The sequence below is a fragment of the Pyrgilauda ruficollis genome, unplaced genomic scaffold (genome assembly GCF_017590135.1).
Source record: "Pyrgilauda ruficollis isolate IOZ18807 unplaced genomic scaffold, ASM1759013v1 scaffold54, whole genome shotgun sequence".
NCBI lineage: Eukaryota > Metazoa > Chordata > Aves > Passeriformes > Passeridae > Pyrgilauda > Pyrgilauda ruficollis.
The window spans coordinates 3,747,872-3,764,937 of NW_024527044.1; the positions used below are offsets into that span (position 1 = coordinate 3,747,872).

The following is a 17,066-nucleotide window of genomic DNA, read 5'->3' on the forward strand; positions in this document are numbered from 1 at the left end:
CTGATTTTCTTTTGGGAAAATGTATTTAATAGAAGTTGTACATCCAAACAGAAAGGGTAAGCAGAGAGAAATTGCGAAATAATTAAAAAAGAAAAAAAGCCAAAGATTAGAAAATAACCTTAAGTAAGAGGAAGAGGTTGTTGAGACAGCTTAGCAGAGACAAAAGGCACTGAAGAACAGAATCATCCATATTCTCACACTGTAAGATAAGGTAGATAAAAAGCCAATTAATCTTTGCACTGTATTTTGAAAAACATATTTTAGGGAAGACTGAACTGTGGATGCAGCCACTGAACACAGCAAGCCATGCAATAAACAAGTAACTGAAAATGCCCATTGCATGAAGCCACTTTTAAAAAGAAAACAAATTCCATATACATTTACAAATTTATGTGGCCTTTTTTTATTGGAGAGTGCAGAGCCCTCGTGCTGGCCCAGCATCAATCCATTACTTAAGCAAAAAGTTCCCACTAGTGCCACTTGGAGTAAGCTGGCAAATGAAGTTAAATGGATGTGTGCTACCCTGTGAGAGCTGCCTGAGTTTTTAGGCAGGCCAAGAGTTGCCTGAGAAACAAAAATTCACAGCCAGTGGTCAACAATTCTTAGCTTACAACAAATTAACAAATATTTTTAAAAAGTGGCCTACGCCTACTTTTAGGCTCGTACCCAAATCTGCTGCCAGACCTTGCACAGTGTACTGTGAAACTACACAGGTCTATCAACAAAAGTCAAGTGTTCAGTACACAATTCAAAAATAGCAGCAAATATGACCTCATACTGTAAGAACAGAATGTGCAAGGGCCTGAGAAACTTTAATTCTAAATCAAAATGAGTTCTAGAAGGTAAAAGGTGAGAGTGAGCAACAGTTGAGTCATGCAAAGCAATAGTTAGCAGGAGACTCCTATTTTAGTACATTAGCAATATGTTTGCATTTTTATTGTATTATTTACTCCAAGACTTTTGATAATTCTTGTCTGACACTGAAATTGGTGGAAGCCTGGTGAAAGTGACACCAATCTTTATGACTGGATGAAGAAAACAAATGCAGTGTATGATATTTAGATAATGCAAGTACCTTAAGCTGACTGTTAAATTCATCCATTTCAGCAAGTTTAGAAGCAGTTTCCTTCTCAAGGGCATCTAGTTGTTCCTTAAGTCTTTGGCATAATTCTTCCTTTTCTTGGGATTTCTTGTGCACTGAGTTGACTCCTGTACCTGCATAAGGAAAGACATGCAATTTTACAAGTGTTCCTGGGGTTTTTTTCCATTTTTTACCTCAGTTTTTAAACATCGTTTGTTATTTTTCCATTGTATACACAATCCAAACCTCCTTCCTCACAAAAATTCCTTGATTTACCTTTCTATTCATATACAGCACAAGGAAGAAATATCCCCAACACTGAACTAAGGCACACAGGCATTACATGCAATACATACAGAATAATTTGCAAGTTGTTGGGTTTTTTAATATCAGACCAATTCATATCAAGTTTCTCTAGATAGAGACTTCCAGTGTAATTTGAAATAAAGACCAATGTAAACCTCACATAAATGAACTCCCCTGAGTTTAGACTACCAAAAAAAGGATAAATTGTAATAGTATCTGTGAGCTACACAGCCTGTATAAGTAAAATTTTAAGCAAAATCTGTACTTTCTTGCCAAAATGTGTCTGTTTGTCCCTTATTTGGAAAATGAAGGAGATCACGGAATGCAGATGAGACAATGGCACTAAACTGGGAAGATGCAGAAGTGAAGGTGTTATTAACACCTCTGTACCCTTCAGCCTTGATTACAAGGGATGAGAAATCAGCAAGGCAATCAAGAATAGAACTCATGTGCAGGCACTTACTCTGAGTGTTTTCAAGTTCAGCATTTTTTATCCTTTCATTTAACAACTGCTTTTCAGGAACCAAATAGATTAGTTTATTCTGATAATCCTGTAGATGTTGAAGAGAACATAACAATTTTTTAATATTGTTTATGAATCATTAAGTAAAACTGAGAGACTTTTCAAACATAGCTTCAACTCATGTTAATGAATCAGGGATGCAAGCTCTTATTACTGGATAAAGAAAAAAATATTTCTATACTCTTAATAGAAATAATATTACAATTGAAAGCTTTTGACAACAAACCATTAACACAGCTGAAAAAACATTTAACAAACATGCAAAAAGTGTAAATATTATCACAAGACCATTTAAGGTGACTGCCCCAAGCTGAACATAAAACAGTGACAACATGAGAAGAAGTTTCTCTGACGAGCAGAATCATCACATAAAAATATGGCAGAGGATAATTGTTATGGTAGTCAAGTGATTAGAAATAATTAATGTCTTGTTACTCAAATAGAGAAAAAAAAAAGATAAAAGAGCAGCAAGGTAATTCAACCTAAACACTAACTTGGTCTGAACAGAGGACAACATTCCTCAAAAAAATCTGAGTCTGGAGCCATAGAAGAATTCAAAATTAAAGAGAAGTCTCTACTATCAGTCCACAAAAGAATAGCTGAGGTTTTCACAACTCTTACTGAACTCAGCTCATTTGAATACATATAACCATTTGTTTAACACCACAGACAAAACTAAAAGCCTCTGCAATGCTGACAGTCTTGCCTATTTCCTCTCTTCACTGCAATCCAACTGACTGCATATTCCTCCCTATGGAGATGCATTATCAACAGCATTAGGGAAACACAGAATATGGTAAAAGAAAACCATAAGCTTAAATTTACACACCTCCAGCTGTTGCTGTAATTGCTTGACTTCCATGATTCCTTGGTCATATTTCCTATCCAATGCCTCCAGCTCTGTTTTTCGCATTTGCTTTTTGCTACGAATATCCTGCAACCTGCCTGAGATCTGCTGATGTTTGTCAGTCTGGAAAGAAAGCAGAGACAGATTACACCACATATGGCAAAAACCCCTTTGCTAAGCCTGTGGGCAGGTTAGTTCACAGCCGGTTCTCTAAAACAACCCAAAATACCTGCTTTAGATTCATCATCCAAAACAGAGTGGAACTCCTAGTGGGCCATTAATGCAGGTATTAATATTTGTATAATTTAAAATACTGCATTTCAGCATATGTGGTGAAATTCATGTCTTACCAGGGCTTCTAATTCAAGATTAAGGCTCTTCTTTTTAGAGGTCAACTTGACAATTTCTTCTTGCTCCCTGTTACGCTGATTAAGAAGCTCTTGGCGACGGATTCTCTCCCATTCCAGTCGTCGCTGGCGCTCAAGCTCCTGCTTTGCTGCCTGAGGAAAAGTTGCATTACCTTAAATTACAGTGGAGATGCAGAACTCAGAGACCATGATTTAATATAATGCGCTCTATTTCTAAACAGCACAACAGCACACACTTCTCTAAAGTGCTCTTATACACTTCAGCATCAGGAACACAGGAAGTGATCCTGCAAGATTCTTCATGCCACACTCCTGGACTCTGGATGAAGAAAGCTTCATAATTCAGAAAGCCTTTGCAGCTTGGAATATTGCCCATAAAACAGCACATTGACAGATACCGCTTGTAACCTCCTTTGAGTATTTCACAGAACTACATAAAATATGGAAGTGTGATGCATGCACTGAGACACCAAGTAGAAGCAAATTTGTCTCAAGCTCGGCTGTCAAAATGTTATCAATTATGAATTCAGTAGAGTCATGTTTGGAATACAAATTTTTGCAAAAGTGCAAGAAATATGCCGAAGAAAATCTCATCTGTCCTATGAAGTATCTGAAAACCTTTAACCTATACCAATATTTATAACAAATGGTGTTCTCTCTCCAAGACAACCTGGCATCAGCCAGCCGGGAGACACAGCCAAGGCCAGCACTCAAAGCCTGGATGCTGTATGCACACACACATTCCTTAGAGCATTAAAAAGCAATGTTAAGAAAACAACCTCCCGCCTTTCTATTTCTTTCCGCCTTTCTTCTTCCCTTTGTCTCTCCAGCTCTCGTTGTCTCTCCAGCTGCCTTTCCATTTCCAGCTGCCTCTTCCGTTCCTGCTCCTGGCGTTCCCTCTCTCTTCGCTCCTGCTCTTCCCGTTCTTTCTGAGCCTTTCTTTCAGCCTCTCTCTGCTGCTGCTCCAGCAGGACCTGTCGGCGTTTTTCCAGCTCCATATTTCCCCTCTCATAGTTGGCTTTCCTTTTGTCCTCAAATGTCACTAAAATAAGGAAAGGTCGTTATTTCTGCCCTGTGCAAAACACCGCTCTCAAACAAGGACCTCAGTTATGCCACTAAAGATAGATACTGCTTGGCAAGCTCAGGTTGTTCAGTCATGGATGATGTAAGCATCTTCCATTTGTTAAAGTATTATTTTTCTGTTCAAAAATACCTCTAAATTTTCCTAAGCATATTCCAACTGGATGAAAAAAAAATAAAAGAAGAAAAAGTTCCAGTTTAAAAATTACCACAAAAATGACTTGAATGTTACAGGAAAGCCTTTCACTCTAAAGAATGAAAGACGAAAGAATGCTAGAGGAAAACATAAAAGAACAGCTTTTATAAGCTAGGAGAAAACTGTCTGCTGTTAGAAAGGTTTTCCAATGTGCAGGAAACATTAACACATAGATAAAGAGCTTAGTTTTTAAGGGTGCTCCCTGTAAGAGTTCCTGGAGTTAAAACTATGAGTAACCAAAACAGGATCAAGCTCAATTACTGCACACAAGGATAAAAAGAGACACAAAGGAATGGTTTAGGCCCCCAGCAACCACCCTTCCCAAAACAGAGGCAAGTCCTCTCTTGAGGGTCCCTGTAACATGGTCAGTAACACAATGTATGTTTTGTTCAAACTGCTTCCAGTTTGCTGAGAATTGAACTACACTGGACCCCCCCGTTTTCAGAATGGCCAGTAATGCCAGGAACTTTATTATGAAAAAAAAATTTGCAGTAGCACAGCAGTGTCTGGCCATGAAGGGTTTATTTTCCAGAATACATTATTAATCAGCACATTTTTCCTTTCCTACAGCTAAAAATAGCCCCTGTCCCTGCCTTCTCAATTCTATTAGATGTAACAGGCTGGCTACATCCACTTAACAACCTTCCTACCATCGCAGTTAAAAGGGATCTAGCTCCTGAAATGAAGCTCTCCATGGACTGGATTCTTTCTTCCACTTTCTAAAGGTTTCAGCGCCCTTCAAAACCAGCCCCATACATTAAGAACATGAACCCTGTTTTTTTACCTGGCTGTTTTTTCTGTGGCTCCTCCTCTTGCACAGGTTGGTAAGATGGCAGAGTTCCATTTATATTTTCAGTGTATTTTCCACTCCTGCAGGGGAAGAAAACCCCACCCCACCATTGTTAGAGAAACAGCACAGTTGTGTTATACATATTACATTTCACTGCCCTCAGTGATTACCTGAAAGAAGGTGGCACCAGCTCAAGGGGCAGAGTCAGGGGCAGTGGCTGCCCAGCTTTGGCCATGTCTGTGAGGTGCATGGCCAACACAAACTCATCAGCCTTCAGCTGCCCATCTCCATCTATATCAGCCAGGGACCTGCAGGGATTCAGCAGCAGTACCAATTAGAACCAAACACCACAATCACTCACAAATTACAGCTGAAACAAGATACTGTGGAAAAACAATTTTTAAAACTGACAATTCCTGTGGAATGTTTTGGTAAAAATACTTACAATTAGTAACATAAATAATTGATGAAGGGAAATATTATTTGGTTTAACCATGTACTGTTATTCAGATCACGGAATCATGGAGTGGTTTGGGTTAGAAGGGATCTTAAATCTCATCCAGTTCCAACCCCCTGCCATGGACAGGGACACCTTCCACCAGCCCAGGTTGCTCCAAGCTCCATCCAACACGGCCATGAACACTTCCAGGGATGGGGAATCCAGCTTCTCTTGGCAGCCTGTTTCAATGTCTCACCATCCTTACAGTAAAGAATTTCTTCCTAATATCCAATCTGAACCTGCGGTCTTTCAGTTTGAAGCCATTCCCCCTTGTCCTGTCTCTAGATGCCCTTGTAAATAAATTCTCCATCTTTCTTTGGCTATTTTCAGGTAAAGCTTTCTTTTCAGCTTCACTGAAACGTTCTCTTCTCCAGCCTGAGAATCCCCATTCTCCCACATTTCCATAAAACACTCTTGCTCTACTGCATCACAAATAGAAGAGCTGGAAAGTGAAACCAGGACTGTTCTTAACCAGCTCATTTCTAAACGCTAGAAACCACTTTTTCAATTATTTTTTAGAAGCCAAAGAAAACATTACATAAAATTACATCAAACTCTACAAGAGGAAGCTTTGCAAGGAATTCTTTTTCCCCCCCGTGTCTCCTTGACAGCGCAGGGAAGACACGAGCTGGTGCAGAGTAGCTTGCAGTGGGTAGAAAAAGGATCACCTACCCCCTCTAAGGAGCAGGAGATCATATGAGCCTAAAAAATGTTTCCCACAAACTGGGGCGGCTGGTGAGGTGTGTGTGTTTGTGTGGAACCAGTGAAATGCAAGAAAGCAGGAGCCTTTCTCCAAGAACTATCTATGGAGATAGAATTTCTGAAATGTGTCCTTAGACCGCATGAAAACAAAATGCTTAGTAAAAACACAGTTCGTTAAAAAAGCAGTTTAAAAAACCCTACGAAAAACAAAAAGGAAACAACAAAAACAAACACTAAAAAATCCAAACAAACAAAAAACAAACAAACAAAAAAAACCCAAAAAAACCCCCAAAAAACCAAACCCATCACACACACATGCCACAGTGAAAAACAAAATCAGGAGATGATATTTTGTTATGTTCACACACCAGCACTACTCACACATAACAGCACCTTTATTTCAGTAATTACCACTAACAAGCACCCAGCAGAAATACTGGTAATGTCTTTGGGCAAAACTGAAATTTGGGCTGTTACTTCTCTCTACAGGGGAACACAAAGCTCCTTGCATTGGCTACTGACACCTTCAGGATACACACCCAGAAGGAAAAGAGCCACTGCACACCTGATTTATTCCCCCAGACTCCAGAGAGGAGCAATACAACCCCACAGCCCACGTTTATCTTCACAGCATGAAACCAAACAAGCTGAGCTTTGCTGCTGCTATAGACACAAATTACTGTCCTGGCACAGAGGAAAAAGAAAGGGAACTCAAGAGGAGATGCAAAGCTGTTGTGAATTCTGCTGGGCCACTAAATTCCATGTATAACATCTGAGTTATGTCTGAAGGTGTAACTAAACTGCAATGTCTAGCAGGGCAGACCATTCAAGCCTTCAAGACAACTCTCACCACTTTCATCAGCACAATAAAGGCAAGTATTAACAAACATGTAATATGCAGATATCTTTATGGAAACTGCAGTAAAACTCAAAAAGCTGAAGGGTTACTTAATTTTTAATCTTCCTCCATACTTTAAAACTAACAACCTAGATTTCAGAATCCTACTTTTGAAGCCCTCAACTGAGTGAAAGCATCCCTGGATCAGAAATGGAAGTTAGCATCTCTTCTTTTATACAGAGTTTAACAAACACACACAAAGAATTGAAAAACTGAATTATCTCAAGGTGTCTTTTAGAAATGTAACTAGTGAACAAACTTGGTTTAACTAGCAGCTCAGTTTCTGTTTATGATTTTAGATCTGTGGTATCTCTTTATAGTTTTTATTTAATAAAGTATGTTTTCTCTCTTGACACCATGAAGACACGGAATCAGTAACTAAACTCACCAAATAGTAGCCAGCTGAGTCTGTGAAAGATTTGATTGCAGAAGGGCATTCCTTGCTTGGAATCCTAAGTGAAAGTATAAAAGATTTTTATTAAAATAAGCACTTCATTCAAAGGTTCACATGAGGCAAAAAATGGGTCACAAACTGGGACACGTTTATTTTTAATATTAATCTAATCCATTTTTATCAGTTGGTTTTACTTCCAAGCTTAACAACAGGCATTATAACCTGAACACAATGAAGATGTAAGTATTCTCCTGTACCTTTTTCCACCCAGAGCACCTAACAGAAAAGCTGACAAGAAAAACAGGTATTTACAGTAATTCCCACAGCTGTCACAAAAGCACAGCTGAGTGTCTGCCTAAACCTTGAGCTATCACCTGGAGAGCTTTCCTTGGTAGCAAAGAATCAGATACATTTCTAGGCAGGTTTAGGAAACCTTCAGTCCAAAACTGACTGAACAAGATTAAAACATTGAGACCCTTTCCTTAAAGAAAGGATTGTCCTGCTCTTTTATAGGCGAGGGAACTGAGGCAGAGTGCTTATTCAAAATGGGAACTCTAATGCAGACACACAAGACACACATACTGACTTTGCACCTCCTGACTGCTCTCTGAGCACTCTCTACTTGCTGCACTACACTGAGGAATCCAATTTTCTAAGAACTTTTGTAAAACTCTCCTTTTGTATTAACTTGGTATGAAGTCTTTTTGAAGCCACCATAATGCTGTGGCCCAGCACAGATGTCACTGGAAACCAACAAGGACTCTCTTGAATTACTTGGGAAAAATTCCAAGCAATGGCTGCAGTTCTGTAGTGTCTTTCCCAAGTTGCTTCCTTTCAAAAGATAAAGCCCAAGTATTTGAGCATTGACTGATACAGGAGCACACAGCATAAAAATGATGGTTAATGTCCCCCACTGTTACAAGAAAGAGTCTCAGTCCAAAGAGGGAAGTTTGAAAAATGACTGCTGACTTTACAGAGCTGAACTCCACAGCCTTGTGGCTCTCAGGCTCCTCTAGTCAGATCCCACACTCCAGGCTTCTCCTCTTCCCTGCCACAGCTGCTGTAGCTTCCCCAGTGTATTTGGCTCTTCCAGGTCTAACACAAAGCCCAAGTCAATGAAATGATAGTTATTTCCGTTCCTTGGCTGGCTGAAATCCACTCTGTAATAACAGAGTGGATAATAATAAATAAACTCTGTACAGGTCTGAACACCAACATTTCAGCTTTTATTTCACACACAAGTCAAATCCCAAGCTGGGATTCCATCCCTCAGTCTGTGATGTTCAGAGGCAGGAAAAACTCTGGTTTTTCCAGTCCATACCAAAAGTCACACTCACCTGATAAATATCCACTCATGCTTTTATCAAGACTGTTAAATTTCTGTCTGTATTTTAATCTGGAGGCCTGAGGAACTGCCCAGTCTGAGGATGTAATCTTTGGTGAATTCCCAGCTAGTGATGCACTAGAGGAAGAATTTGAACTGCAATATAATTTCAAAACAAAACAAAGCAAAAAAAACCAAACCAAACCAACCAACCAAATATTAAAAGAAAACCAAAAGAGAAAAAGAGATAAAGAAATAACTCTAAATCACTTGGTTTAAAAAAGAGGCATTGGAACAGAAGATACATAGAATCTTCCAGTAACATGAAACAACTTCCACAAAGTTTTACCTCTGCTAACTTACTATAAATAATTTAATCACAAATATGGAATTTTACAGCCAAAGTGGGGATATATTTGTAAGGAAACAACATTTTGATTAGAAAACAATTTTCCCTTGGTATCACAGGCACTAATGCACATAATTAATCCTTCTACCACTGCAGAATGATAGTATAGGAAACCACAGGAAAACACCTCCACTATCCCAAGAGTATTGGGTCATTGTTTAAGTAACTTTAAGAGGTATGTAAATGAATAAACATGAGAAGAAAAATGGATCTGATGAACTCATGACCATAAGCAGCTTTTAAAGCTGTTTTAATCACCATATTCCAGCTCTACTTCTTCTTTCTGTGACAATGACATGCTGAGTGGAGCTTTTCCAGCTCAGTCAGTTTCTGCAGAATAGTGCTGATGGGAGGCTTAGATATACCCATCAAACTTCCACCTTAAGTCCCAGCATTTTCAGTGTCCATCTCTGAAAATCAGACAAACTCAGGAGAGCTGAATTCAGCCTGCCTTGTTTAAGGTGATCCCCTGCTCTGTCAAGTAACAAAAAACCAAACTCTTTGAAGTGCTACCCAAGGCAGAATGCTGATAGAAACAAAGCCTCTCCAGCACAGTGCTGGATTGACATCCCCTGCATGGAATGACACAACATGATGGTGGCAATGCTTGCCAACAATAACACTGGAGAAGGGCTCCTTTGTACATCACCAGTAACAGAAAGCTTTCCAATTCAAAAAAGACAACCAAAAAAAAAAAAAAAAATGGTCCCAGGGACATGCCATGCCTACAGTCACCTTACAGAACATCTGCTGACATTGGGTGTGTGAGGAGCCCAGATCATGCACCCCACATGCCCTGAACAGGCAGCAGGGAGCTGCAAGAGCCTCTGAGTTACTCATGGAACTGAGCTGGGGCGGAGGTGCCCTCAGGACCATCTTTTGAGAGACAGCCCTGGATGCCCAACTGGATACATAAGCCCAGTCCCTCACTATGTGCAACTCCCTCTATGGCAAAGCTCCAAAATCAGTGAACCAGAGCAGCTGATTATAAAGGCCTATCATCTTCTATTATTCATAAAACAAATTCTCACATAAATATTGATAAAAAATCCTATTCTTACATGACTGCTGATGACCTGGTACCCTCTATAATGAATGAGCACATAATGCACAAACATTGCTTTTATAACCACTTAGCAAGGTTTGTTTCTACTTACTAATGAGGTACATTTCCTTCTTTTTGGCACTGCTCATCTGACCTCCTCACCTACTTTGGATATTCTGTCAATTTACTGAAAATTACTTACTATGCATATAAAAACAAAACCTGTTTTTATACCTGACAGGTCATGTTAGATTGACTAATTTTAACAAAGGCACTTTGAGAACAGAAATGCTCTGTATACTACTAAAGGTATACTACTTTAGTGTAAGATACAACAATTTTAAATTTAACTTCCATACCTGCTAGATCCTAAATCAATCAGTGACTGTGCCTTCTGCATACTGGAACCACCAAATCCTCCTGCCATGGGGCCTAAAGAACCAGTATGAGGCAGCGCTGGAACAAGAAGAAACAAAAAATGAACCACAGAACTGTAAAGCAACTGGGAATAAGATAATGCTTCATAATCAACACTAAATTTGATAGAAGTAAGAAAAGCTAATCAGTGTCTTGTTGTTATGATTAACTAGTTAGAACAGAATTAACAAATGTGAACTGGGGAGAAAAACCATTTGTAAGGTTTTCTGTTGGTTTGGATTTTTTTTTAACTCTCATGCATGTGATAGCATTCCTGTCTGAAATTAGCCATAGGGAAAATAAGATTCACAATTCTGAGAGCAAGTACTGGGCTGTGCTATACTTACTTGAGGAGAAAGGAACGGACAAAGGCTGCAGAAGGCTGGATGTTCCATTTGGCAACGAGGAGGTACTGACAGAAGGCACCAGGGGAGCAGAGATAACCAGAGGAGGAATGGAAGTCATGGAGGTCAGAGACATGGGAGCTAATGGTGTGATCGCAGACACAGACGTTGGCATGGACAGATTTGGCATACTACCCATTCCTAGAGCAAAATCCAATAATTCAGGGTTTAACATTGCAGAGGCTTCAACAAGAAATTGGGTCCCTCATGTGGGGCGGAAACGACACAAAGCAACTGGTGTCTGGAATACAGTGAGTTAAAATAGATGCTCATGTACAATATTTACTTTTTCTCTGAATTTAGGCAAGACAGCTCACAGGGGAAAATACACTGAAGAACAGGAATTTAAAAAGAAAAATCTTGACAAGTAAATTTATTCTTGAGGTAGGTTTAGCTACTATATTCACAACAGAGTAAGATCTTGTTTTCTATAATTGCAGCTATACCTATTTCTTCGACAAGCCTGGCCCCTGAGAGAGAATTACAACCTCAAAAGCTGTGACAATCCTCCACAGGGAAAAGCTGCTGCTGTTTCTGAACTAAGTCTCTTCCAACTATCAGCCTTGGAAGAATCCACAGGGGTGAAAAGTCCTTATTAGGGACCCATGCTTAACAAAGGGTTTCTAGAGGCAGCTGCCTGAGGCTAATTAGTGCACTTGAATTACTGGCTGCACCTTGTGGAAGACAACAGTGCTGGTGAGATGATGCAAAGTTATAGAGGTAACTGTATGCCAACCACAGCTCCCTGTAAATGCATGCCCTTGTACCCAAACACATGAGATTTGGTGATGGGCAGACATTTTAAATCATGTATGTAATTAACATATGCATACATTTAATTTCAGCGTAGAAGTGTGCACATATTTTGTAATCCAGCTCAAGTCATTGTGGATATTTTGTGCTATAAAATAACACAATAACAAGCATGCACTGAATCCCCAAACACTATTAAAAAAAAAAAAAAGTCAAAGTAATTCTATTCAGTTAATCATAAAACCAAAAGAGTCTGATTCACTTTGGAAAAAATATGTAAAACAGCTGTTCTACCAAAACTCTGACCTTTGACTAAATTTAACTTTAAAACCCTCATGTATAAATAGGTGACTGAGTAGGAGGAAGAAAAAAAAAGACCACCAGTACAAAATGAGAGCCTGCAAGGCAGATGGCAGATGTGAGTGGTCTTCTTGTCAAAACTGAATAAATGTTTTTCTCTATTAAAAGTCTTCCAAGAATCAAATTTTCAAAAATATCAAGACAATGACCTGGTGAATTTCCTATATCAGAATATCCTTTTTTCTTTTTTCACACTGATTCACTAAACTTTCATGGTCAGATTAATGCTTTTATTTGGCTGCAATTAACTGTGGTTTTTTTACCTCTGAACACTAAGTAATTATATATTCATAAGTACCAAAGCGAGCTGACATTAGTGGTGAAAACACTGGAGTTTGTTTCATGACAGGAGGGAGAACTGAAGGCAAGTGCTGTCCTTGCAATTTCAGCTTGATGAGTTTCATAGCTATAGAGAACTCCAGTTGATCCATTTTTCCATCCTTGTTCAGGTCCGAGAGTGTCCTTAAAACAAAATAAAACAGAATTAGAAAAGAAACAGAAATTTAACATTTTTGATCTGTGAGAGGCTTTCCTACTCAATTTATTTACTGGTTTTGCACAGGAAAACAAAACTTATTGCAAAGTAAATTTTCTACTTTTGACAACATTCTTACCTTTGAGAAATTTGAGTACTCTCTTCTGCAGAGTTCAGTTTTGAGGCTGCTATATGTTAAACACATAATTCCCAAGAAAGCAGAGAAGATTTTGGGAAAGCAGAAGTCTCCTGCCCACTTGTTGCCACTGCTGCAATCCTCTGCTGTGCTTTTCTTTATGCTCCCAGCCAGAATAATTATTTTTAAATTAATCCTTGGTAAGGTAAGGAATTAATGCAAGAATCTGGAACAAGATGCAGGAGGATGCAAAAACCTCCTAAAGGCACCATACACTGCTAAGAAAACTTCATTAATTCACAGTGGTGAATTAACCTCCCAGTGGTGAGCGTGGGTATCAAGTTTTCTGAGCCTGATACACACACTGTCTTCCTTTTGACAGTTCTCCAAATAACTACAAAAGGAAATACATGCAACATAACCTCAACATTTCTGGTCAGTCAGATAAGAAATTTTATTAACATTTAAGTGTGCAAGGACCAAGCACAAGAGCATAAATAAAATTAGGAGGGGAAAAAAAAACACAGACTAATGTTAAGCTTCATTTTTCCTTTGATTCTTTTACTGCTCAGTACAAAACACCAAGACTCCACAGAAAAATCTCCTTGCCCCTCTTTTCCAGACACTGATGTTTAATGGTGAACATGGTGGTGATGCTGGTTGGACTTGATGATCCTGGAACACTTTTCTGACCTTAACAATTCTGTGATACTATGTGGCTGAAGGAAAAACTAACTTGCATTTAGTTATTTCCCTTAACGTTTTTTCTTAAAGTTGTTCTTAATTATTACGAGACTCAAGTATGTGTCTTTTAGCACACATACCCCAAACTGAGCATAGGATTTTAGTGAGGACTGAGGGGTTACAGAGAAAAAACATTTCAAGTGTTGCACTCACCACATATATGCTGCAAGGAACAGCACTTTTTCCAGTTCCCGTATTACAGCATTGCTGTCTCACATATCACATTACAGCATTGATATCTCACATATCAAAACTGTCCTTCTGCTTTTTTTGTGACTTTAGATTTTTTGTTGTCTTCTACTTTATGTGTACTTCAAGCCCTTAATACAGTTTAAAAATGCTGCATTCAGCATGATTCAATTTGAAATAACATCGTAAGAAAGATGTAAAAATTACTGAGTTTTAATTAATTGTTGGTACACATACGGGCTGAAAACTTCCTTTATATTTAATAAAATTAAAACAATTATTCAGACAACACTTTCTACCTTGACTGCTGAAAGCCTTTGTGAAACACAACGCAGCAAAGGTAGCATTAGAGTACTATGAATCTCCTACCTAAGAAAAAAAAACAATAAAGAATACCTTACCATATTTGAGCAAGGATTGAAGATGGCAGGCCTGATTGCAAAAAAAAGGTACGGGCTTGATCACCTGTGATAAACAAAGAAAAAAAACACAGACTTTTATACCAGAGACAGATTTTTGAAGAGCTCAGCACACTCTTGGGGGATTAGGTTTTTGAAAGAAACTCCTATGCTCATGCCAAGCTTTCCAGGGCTTTTTTTCCAGCTTTTAACACTGGTGACAGTGATTGCCAGACACCCGTGTATTCCATAATTCCTAATCTTTGCTTTGAGAAGTGATTTCAGATAGCTATAAAAATTTTAACAGGTCACAAATCAATGGCTGCCAACATCTTAAAAGATGCATGGATTAAAAAATGAATGAAAATTTAGTCCTGCCCCAATTACTTATGCAGGAAAGGATGAGAATGCTGTTTCTTTTCTTCTCTATCCCATCTAACTTGAGCCAGTATTGTGTCTCTAAAAAAACCAGGAAAACACCATGTTCTAAATAATATTCTTTTCTGTCAAAGAACACCCATGATTTCAGTACTTCAGGAATGGAAAGGGAACTGTTGTGCAATCCCATACCCAGTTCCATATCAACTGATACCCATACAAAACAGGGACAGTGGTGTTTATGCCTACATCTGAGTGAATTACAGATGCTTAAAGCTAAGACTTCAAATTACTCTTTCAACTCTCTCTTATACACAAGCTTTTATTTCAAGCATTTGCCAAATAAATAACAAAGCCTGCAGATGCAGGTAAGAGCCCAGATGTGACCTGAAGGTAGTTCCTGGGGCTGCACAGTTTCCACCTGGAGGTGAACACCTCCCAGTGCTGTTTGGCCAAAGCAGGAGTTAGGTGCCACTTAGCCAGAAGATGTGCATGTCCCAAACAGGTAACTTTCCACTCTCTCCTCAGTCCTTTCCAGCTCCAAAAGAGGAAAAGCAGAGCCAGTGGAGCAACTAGACAGGGCATTACTGGATTTCTGTGAAGGTAGGAGTCTTTAGTGCCCAGCCACCCACCAAGAATGGGGCATTCCTAAATTAAGACATCTTTGCCAATGAAATAGGGGCTTTCTTCATATTAAAAGCAGATTTTAGATTTAAAACCTCCAAATTCTGAGGTGCACAGCAGCATGACCCAATTGTTTCAGAGGAGACACAGCTGAATGCAACTGGAACTGACAGCTGGCCTCTGCAAAATGCCATTAGTCCACCCAGTCCCTACTGAGGGCCCAATGGCCCAAATTTCAAGCAGCTGCTAACAAGGACAGGCTGTCAGCATCCCTCTCCCTGCCTCCTCATCCTTAACAAAGATATCTAACAGCACAGCATTCTCTCCTAAGACTGAGGAGAGACACTTCTGCTGTGTCTAGTGTCACCTGCCAGAACAGCTATTGGAAGTGCTCCCTGGCAGCCCCTCATCTGAGCACAGATTTCATCTGATATTCTCTGGTTTCTGAAACTAGACAGAATGGCAGCACACAGCTGGTGGCTGCAGAAGTGATAGGGTTAAACAAAACAGCATTCCTGTGCCAGACTTGAGAGGAAAGCTTGTTAAGTTTACTAATAACCTGTGGCTGTTTGCCTGAAGAATATGGTTATTAGTCACACAACAAAGGGCTAGAAATAGGATGTAGTTCTCAAACTGTTCTGCAGAGATAGGTATGTGTACAGAGAAGTTAATGTGTAATGCAGAGCCTCAGACCAACCTGTAATGAAACCTCCTGTGGGTTTAAGGCTATCAAACTGCTTGTCATGCTTGGCCCGCTCTTCGGAGGTGATGGCCCATATGTTTGGCCCTCCTGGAAAACAACCCCAAAACAAATCAACAAAAAAAACAATGAACAACCAAATGGACTGAAAACTTTCAAAAGTAAAGCACGTCACTTGCAAAATAAAAGCTTGGCTTTCTCAAGAGACAAAGTTAGACATGGACACACCCAGCTCCTACCAGCTTGGCAAGGACGTTATGCAACACAAACCTGCTTCCCAGATGTGCAGCCGAGCTGAGACAATGCCCCAGCCAGGCTGCTTCACCCTGGCTTTCAAACAAGCTCTGTCGTCCTTCAAAGCTGGTGCAGAGCAGTTTCCTGTCACTGCTGACTGCAGCCCGGGCAGGATGTGCCTCACCATCCCCTGTGTGAGCCAAACACTCCCCCGGCTCTCCGATGAACAAATGGCATTCAGTGTCACCCAGGTTCCCATGCACAGGGTTAGCACCCTCCAGGTGCCAAAAAGGCTTACACTTGTCTTGCCAGCACTCTAAAAGCAAAATCGGGACTGATAACAAAAATAATTTGGTTTTGTCTGACAAAGAAGTGAAATTTTGGGCTGTTTTGGGGTTTTTTTTGGTGTTTTTTTGGGGTTTTTTTTGGTTTTTTTTTAACAGCATGCAATGTCCACTTCACATTTTTCCATATTTCATGAAGAATACTATATTACAGCCTAAGAGTAGGAATGAGAAGTTACAGGGAATAACTCTGTTTACAGTGCTGGTAATACCAGGCAGAACCAGACAGACTTTCAGAAATGCTGCAACCTGCTGCATAAAGGTCAGGGTGTGCATCCTTTGCAGGAAAAGCAGCTTGCCAGAAATAATTTGGTTTGTTTTTTAAGTAAAAGGAAGTTTTAGTCAGGAAGTTCTTGACAAATATTTAATTTTTCAAATCAATGAATGCAAGAATTAGCCAAAATTCTGAATGGAACCACTCAAAACAGCATTAAAAGGTTATTACATG

The 17,066-nt window shown here is 39.5% G+C and overlaps 1 protein-coding gene across 5 annotated transcripts in view; it reads right to left on the bottom strand.

Annotated features, from left to right (window-relative positions):
* Window positions 1-17,066, bottom strand: part of ITSN2 (intersectin 2) — an 80,866-nt gene that overhangs the window by 33,260 nt on the left and 30,540 nt on the right. For 3 of the 5 annotated variants that reach the window (XM_041480802.1, XM_041480801.1, XM_041480805.1), the window contains exons 3-17: window positions 16,038-16,130; window positions 14,342-14,405; window positions 12,695-12,858; window positions 11,227-11,424; window positions 10,822-10,918; window positions 9,022-9,146; window positions 7,679-7,742; window positions 5,362-5,499; window positions 5,186-5,271; window positions 3,905-4,167; window positions 3,108-3,257; window positions 2,740-2,880; window positions 1,851-1,938; window positions 1,076-1,215; window positions 119-199 (exon numbers count right to left, since the gene is read on the bottom strand). In XM_041480802.1, the coding sequence (XP_041336736.1) occupies window positions 119-199; window positions 1,076-1,215; window positions 1,851-1,938; window positions 2,740-2,880; window positions 3,108-3,257; window positions 3,905-4,167; window positions 5,186-5,271; window positions 5,362-5,499; window positions 7,679-7,742; window positions 9,022-9,146; window positions 10,822-10,918; window positions 11,227-11,424; window positions 12,695-12,858; window positions 14,342-14,405; window positions 16,038-16,130 (1,892 nt within the window). Of the gene's footprint in view, window positions 1-118; window positions 200-1,075; window positions 1,216-1,850; window positions 1,939-2,739; window positions 2,881-3,107; window positions 3,258-3,904; window positions 4,168-5,185; window positions 5,272-5,361; window positions 5,500-7,678; window positions 7,743-9,021; window positions 9,147-10,821; window positions 10,919-11,226; window positions 11,425-12,659; window positions 12,859-14,341; window positions 14,406-16,037; window positions 16,131-17,066 lie in introns of those variants that run through there. The other 2 variants (XM_041480803.1, XM_041480804.1) reach the window with 2 other exon arrangements.